This window comes from Penaeus japonicus, unplaced genomic scaffold (assembly GCF_977035675.1).
Source record: "Penaeus japonicus unplaced genomic scaffold, GWHDUDI00000001_assembly GWHDUDI00000031, whole genome shotgun sequence".
NCBI lineage: Eukaryota > Metazoa > Arthropoda > Malacostraca > Decapoda > Penaeidae > Penaeus > Penaeus japonicus.
Genome location: NW_028234433.1, coordinates 17,984,561 through 17,992,060, shown reverse-complemented (window position 1 = coordinate 17,992,060; position 7,500 = coordinate 17,984,561). Strand labels below are relative to the sequence as shown.

The 7,500-nt window shown below is 32.8% G+C and overlaps 1 protein-coding gene across 24 annotated transcripts in view; it reads left to right on the top strand.

The window, feature by feature from the left end:
- Window positions 1-7,500, top strand: part of LOC122266672 (uncharacterized) — an 82,104-nt gene that overhangs the window by 11,245 nt on the left and 63,359 nt on the right. Inside the window, exons 6-7 of one of the 24 annotated variants that reach the window (XM_043036492.2) lie at window positions 4,600-4,846; window positions 5,920-6,056. The exons of 18 other annotated variants lie outside the window; for them this stretch is intronic. In XM_043036492.2, coding sequence (XP_042892426.1) covers window positions 4,600-4,846; window positions 5,920-5,936 — 264 coding nt within the window. In that variant the 3' untranslated portion in view covers window positions 5,937-6,056. Of the gene's footprint in view, window positions 1-1,454; window positions 2,582-3,100; window positions 4,196-4,599; window positions 4,847-5,919 lie in introns of those variants that run through there. 5 more of the 24 variants (XM_043036489.2, XM_043036485.2, XM_043036491.2 and 2 more) reach the window with 5 other exon arrangements.

Sequence of the window (7,500 nt, the reverse complement as noted above, 5' to 3'; positions counted from 1 at the left end):
TTTATCAGTTGGTGAAAAATTCAGTGCTTGACCACAATATAATATCACCAAGTTGAAATCTCAGTATTTGTTCTAAATTGTTTATTATTTGTATGGATATGGGAAAGCTGCATTAGACATCCTTTTGTGGACCCTCCATGTATATGTACGAGAGAAACGATGAATGCGTGAGTGAGTATGGAGAGTATGCATACAGCTCTGTAAAAAATATTGATAGTAAAAAACCCTGAAAAGCCCCATTCAGAAGAATATCTGGTAATGATATTTTTATAATAATTATTATTTATTTTTTATTTTTTTTTCTCTCTCTTTTATCTCATTTATCTCTTTAGAGTGTCTTAATGCGTCTTATACAGCATTTAAACTAACTTTTTATTTTTATCAAATGAAAACTGGATTTTTTTTTTTTCTTTCTTTCTTTTTTTCTTTTTTTTTCTTTTTTTCTTTTTTTCTTTTTTTTCTTTGAAGTGATTGGGAGTTTTCTTTATTTTTTATTTTTTATTATTATTTTTTATTTAATTTAATTTAAAATCAAGGAAAAGGTTTTAGGTGCATATTTATTGCCTAGTAGTTACTTCGGGCTTTTAAACCTTTGACAATGCTTATATAGCTGTTAATATTATTGTTAATATTATTGTTTTTCTTCTAATTAGTGGTGCTGTTATCATTGTTGTTATTACTGTTATTATATCTATTTTTATTGTTATGATTATCAATATTATTATTATTATTATTATAATTATTATTGTTATTATTATTATTATTGATTAGATTATTACTACTACTAATTATATTATTTCTTTTTGATTATTATTATTATTATGGTTATGAATATTAATATTATTATCTTTTCATTATTGTTTATATATATTTACAATTTCTTCTTTCACATATATGTGAAGAAGTTTTTATCATCTTTCTTCTCATCATGATCTTAAGTTTAAATGATGCTTATTGAAACAATAGTTAGTATGCTTTCACTTTAGCTCTACCTCTAGCAGTTTGGTAAACCGTTAAAATTCTCAATTACAAATAGATCTGTTAAGAGTATGATTACCTAGTTGCTTTATTAATATCTAACTGAACATACATACATGCATTAAACATATATGTGTGTGTGAGTATTTGTGTGAGTGTTTGAGAGCATCCATGGATGTTTATCTATTTTATTCAGTTGACTGTACAGACACATGCCAAGATATCATCTTATCAACATTATTATTATTTTTAGTCTTACATCAACTTGATATAAGAGTTTTTCTCTTAAAAAATGTTTGATTATCAGTTTTAGTATAAAATCACATGAAAATTATACCTAATATTACTTTAGTGTATGTCTTGCTTACTGTAAATTTTGTATAGATTGTTCAAGTAAATTTGAATAAGAATGATGAGAAAATATCGTTGGGTCCCATTATGCGAGCTGTGAGTAAGCCAGGCGTCGTCCTCTACAGATGATGCTGAACTGCGATGATGAACAAAGGACAGGGAGAGGTGGCGACTCAGGCCTCAGGTGCAAGACCCACCATTGTCCATACTGTTCTTACAGCACCACCAAGACTACAAACCTTAAAAACCACATCAGAGTCCATACCGGTGAAAGGCCTTTTACCTGCCCGCATTGCTCATATCGAGCAAAACAGGAAAATAATTTGAAGTCGCACATTCGCAGGCATACTGGGGAGAAGCCCTATGCCTGCACCTATTGTCCATACCGTGCCATAAAGATCAGCACACTTAGAAGGCACATGCAGACTCACCGATATGGAAGTTCGCCATCTTAGAACCTAAGCAGTGATCAGATTAATTTTGATGGTTAGCCTAACTAACTTTGTTTTACGAAATATAGTCAACTGTAAAAGAGGAGGACTTATAGACATAATTTATGTTTTTTTTTTTTTTTTTTTTTTTTTTTTTGGGGGGGGGGGTTTTTGGTTATCAAATTAAATAGTTTAGGAGTTCATTTAAAGTAGCATTTGTTTTGTAGGCATTTCACATCCTAATATGTGTGGCTTATATTTAAATCAGTGTATTCAAGATACAGTTGCACAGGGGTGTCCATTGATTAGCTTCTACCTGAGGATTCCTGAATGACATGGAACATCAGAAGCTTCACTTCTTTATAAATTCCAAAAGCCATTTGGTCTCAAGAATGGCAAGACCTGCATTATCAATGTTTATGGTATGGAAACATTGAGGCAAGCCACAGAACAGTAAATAGCAGACAAACAGACTTCAGGAAATAACTATCCACCAGTGTTAGGGATCACAGAATGCATTTTTATCTTTGGAAAGGTTTTAGTCTAGCCTTATAATTTCTTTCTGCTTTCTTATTCCTACAGTAAGATCATTATTAGGATTAGCATAGGTGAATCCCTTGTTGGCTGAAGGAATTGTACTTATTTTAATGATGACAATGTTATTTTAATGCCAAAGGTGTTGTTAACTAATGGAAGAGGCCAAGTATAGGCAATTTAGGAATACTTTTATTATTACAGGCAATATTCATATTAGAAGAAATGTCTTTTATCTTAGTAAATATTTTGCTTTGTAATATATCTATGAAATAAAGATATAAGAATAACCAAAATGTTTGATAGAAAGATTCTTTAACAGAAAGATATTTACTCTGCTCCATCTTCTTCTTGTTGTACTTTAAGATTTTACTTACTTAAGAAAAAGTAAGAGGACAAAGACTTTGACCTGGAAAGTTTTTTTTATTTTTTTATTTTTTTATTTATTTTTTTATTTTTTTATTTATTATTATTATTTTTTTTATTGTACATATTTTTTTCCTCATAGAGTCTCAGGTAAAAGAATATGGAATGAGCATATATTTACTATTATTATTTCCTCACCTACTATTTATCTCCCTTTCATTATATATATTTATACATATATATTTCTTCTTTTACTTTTCCTCCTCCTTCAGTCCATCCGAATTGTCCTCCTCTCCTCCCCCCCCCTTAGTCCACTTATATAATACAGTACACCTATAGACATATGAAAAGAGTTTCCCTAGAGTCCCGAAAGGAAAGAAAAGTCCTTAAGATGGGTTTCAGAGATCCAACTGTACTAAGATGGGCATCGTCCCCCACAGGTGGTCTCTGGCGGTAGAGGAGTAACGCGATTGAGGGACGGCCATGCCACCAACGTCAAGATGCACCATTGTCCCTACTGTCCCTACACCACTCGGAAGAAAACCCATATGACGAGTCACATCCGAGTGCATACTAGAGAGAAACCTTTCCCTTGTCCTTACTGCTCCCTACGCTTTACTCAGAAAGGAAATCTCCGCACGCACATGCATACGCACATGAACAAGGACATATTCCCCTACCCCAAACTTTAATGAGGTTTTTAAGGGAAAGTCAGAAATATAGTTCCCTTCTGTTTATATAACATCTTAACCTAGATGGTCTTACCTCAAACCACCTACCTAATTATGTCATTCTGAAACCAGCCTAGAAAAGTCAGAATTAAATGTTGATTCATCTATGGGACAGATATGACCATGCGGCAAACAGCTACTCATGTGCACATGGTAAAACACACATGCACACACACACTTACATGCACAAATTTGCACACATGAACAAATACACACATGCACAAACACACAAACTCGCACACACAGACATGCACAAACTCACTCACTCACTCACTCACTCACTCACTCACACAAGCACACACACTTCTGTTTAGATAGTTACATTATCATTGCTAATTGCCACATTACTTAGTGTGTGATTTTGCCTTTCATATTGGTGAGCAGCAAGTTTTGTTTGTTTTGATGGCAGACATTGTCATTATCACTAATGCTTTTATTTAAAAACTTTATCATTAACATTTATAGAATATCATCTCATTCTTCACTTGTATTGATATCATAGTTAGTGGAGTCATTATTTGGGTCACAAAATGTATTTGATATATTTGTATGTTATATTAACATATATTTTGTTTTACATTATATAGATATACACAATTTTCTCATTATTCTTATTCTCTAGTAAGAAGAAGTCTTCTGAAATTGACTGACAATGAAGTTGCTTTGAAATTTTATGAAGCTAAAAGAATATTAGCATTACTAAATCATACAGACTTTATGTCAGTCACTTGTTTGGTGCTACATGTATGTTGCAAAGGATAGCAATTTGATGTAAATATGTAAAATAAAGAAAAGTAAAATCTGTATTACAGCTATATACCTTTATGACACAAGGAATGGCATGTTTTTTTTACTGTGGGTTTTTTATTTGGGTATAAAAGACTGGTTATTGCATGGGAGTGAATGTTTACAGGGCTTGTTTACATATACTAACACCTCTGTACTGAGGATTTGAAAATATAGTCCATTTACCTTGAGTGATTTTCTTCTTTTTTATATATTTATATCTTTTCTCTGTTTGTTACCCCGTAAAGAGTTATTAGCCGGTAACCTTGATGCTGGTGTCATTTTTTTTAAGTTACAAGAGATTTTTTTTTTTTTTTACAGTATTATTTGTGTGGTTACCAGAATAGTTTAAATACATTTTGTCAGTAGGAAGAGATTGAATGTGCTTTCTTTTGTTTACATACACTGGGCGTCCCCTACAGGTGGGGCTGAACAGTGAAGGTGTGAGGACTGGCAGAAGAGAAACTGCAAGATTGTGGACTGGTCCAGGCCAGCCCCCTAGAAGAAAGATACACACTTGCTCCTACTGTGGCTATTCCACCATGTATAGTACAGGCTTAAAGAGACACATGCGTTCTCATACTGGGTACAAGCCCTATGCGTGTCCACACTGTGAATACAGCACAATTACCAAGTATCATCTGCAGCGCCATATTCGCATCCATAATGGTTAGGAAATGTGCTAAGTAGTCTTGCTACTGCCTCTGAGAAGTGTAGTATCTGAATCAGGCATTAATATTCTCCAATATACATGTCTACACATGTATGTACCATATTTGCATACCTCTTTGTGGTCTTACAACACTGGCTAACTTGACCCACATCTCTTCCACAGTCTCACTGTTAACCTTGTAGAATTTTGCTTGTGAATTTACACTGGATGAAATGCTGCTTTGTTTTCATTTCAAGGTGTTACTTTTCATTTAGTTCCTAGTCATTAAAGTGTTTAAATTTCCTTCAGTTCTTTGGATTTTTTTTTTTTTTTTTTACTGAGGAGTCAGCCTCTTATTTCAATGTAACATTTTAGGATATCTGCAATTGTTTTAGACAAACATTGCAGATTTAGGAAATCACAACCTACCACAATGTAATTCATTTTTTATATGGAATACAAAATTGATTATAAGTTATTAAACTTTTATGAGAAATATATTCACACTTTTTTATGAAAAGTTAGTATGATTTATGAATATCGGAATCAATTACAAGTATTAGATATATATTTTGTAACCAAAAGCTAGTCATTTACAAAGGTTTGATCACATGAAATTTGTTATGGAAGTTTTCCTTGTTTTATTTCATGCTTTGGTAATTTTCCTATTTTATAGAAACTTTCAACATAAAAATATGTGAAAATGTCAAGTTATGTTTAAATTATTAAAGAGAGAAGTTGACACTGTTATTTGATTGTCACATGAAAGACAAAGTTGATTATTTACAATTAAATATATTTATAGATGTTTGTTCATGTACATGCTTACATGCACCTACACATGCTGAAGTGCACATACAAACATATATAGGATGGACAGCCAAAAACTCTCTTTCTTTCTCTCTCTCTATCTCTCTCTTTCACATGCATGCACACACACATATACACATTCACACTCACTCTCACACACTCACTCACTCACTCACTCACTCACACTCACAGTTAACTACAAAAACTAATTTCCTGTGGGTTTTTGTATACAAAAGTGTAAAGTACGTCCTTGTTTATATGAGATGGGCATCCCCTACAGGTAGGATACAGCGTTGAAGGTGTGAGGAGAGAGAACAGTGAGGCTGCTAGAGTTTGGATGAGCCACGCCCCAGGAAGGAAACTGCACCAGTGTTCCTTTTGCAACTATTCTACTAATTATAGCACTGGTCTAAAGAGGCATTTACGTACCCACACAGGGGAGAAGCCCTTTGAGTGTTCTGTGTGTTCACAAAGATTCAGTCAGAAAGGAACACTTCAAGCTCATATTACAATTCACACTGGGGAGAAGCCTTTCAATTGTCCATACTGTAAATATTCCACAGTTACAAAATATCATCTAAGGAGGCACATTCGCATTCATGATGTACCTCAGAGTTAAAGAAGGAAGAAATTCTACATGTGAATGAGGTACCTTGTGTTGTTTGTAGTGGGGAATGTCATAGGTACATCTTGTATGTCTATATCCACAAAGTGAAAAGTATCTGCACAGAAACTAAAGCTGATTGTAAATATATATTTTTACTTTCTTTTTCTTTTTTTTTCGTATATACTGTTGTAATGTTTTTATCAAGTGACAGCTCTTATTGTTTGTAAGAATTGGGGACAAACCTTAGTGAAAATTGATTGCATTACTTTTTCCTCCCTCCCCCCACCTCATACTCTCACTCTCTCTCACTCCCTCACCCACTCGTTCACTCACTTATTCACACACTCACTCACTCACTCTTACCTATTTGTGATCTCTCATTCACTTACTCATATTCACTTATTCACTCATTCAGACTCCACACACACTATCACTAACTCGATAATTTTCATGCACACATACCAAAAAGAAGGCAGATTTGCAGTAGAAACCAGCAGACTACTTGCTAAGACTACTTTTGGAAAGGAAAAGATTGATTATTAGAGTGCTTTAGAAGAAAGAGAAAAGGTACTTCAGAAACAAGAGAAAACAGAACGAACCAAAGAGTCTTAGACTAAATAGCTTACCTGTGGAAATGAAAATATTTAAGGGATTGTGGTAAAATGATAATAATTATTGATTTAATTATTTTTAATATTATTATTATTGTTATTATTTTTTTTTTTTTCAACTGAAATCTATAATATGATAGGGACATTTTTTCTGATGTCTGTTAGGATTTGTGGTTGGTTGTCTTTATTTTTTATATTGTATGTATTTGTAAATGAAATAATATGGGGGTGGGTAGAGAATGTAGCTTTGAAATAAATGTTCAATAAAAAGTGCCAATACTATTTACATGTAAAATTGACCTCAAGTAACAAGATTTATATTATGTAAGGATCATTCTTCACATGAATTTTGTTGGGCCTGGCATTGCCATTGTAGTATATTACACTAAGTTTACTTATTTAGACATCAGTTCATATGAATGAAGTTTGTTTTTTATTCTCTCCTAAGAATCTAATAACTGAAAAATAGCTTATTTTGAAATATGACCTTAAAAGAAGTTAACTTTTGTGTTATTTGCTGACTGAAGAAAAAAGAATATGTGTCCAGTTTTCTGTCAATTTATTCACATTGTCATGACGATAAATTGAATTGGTCTTCTTTTTTTTTTGTTAGAGTGTATTCCGTTAATGAATTTAAAGGCTT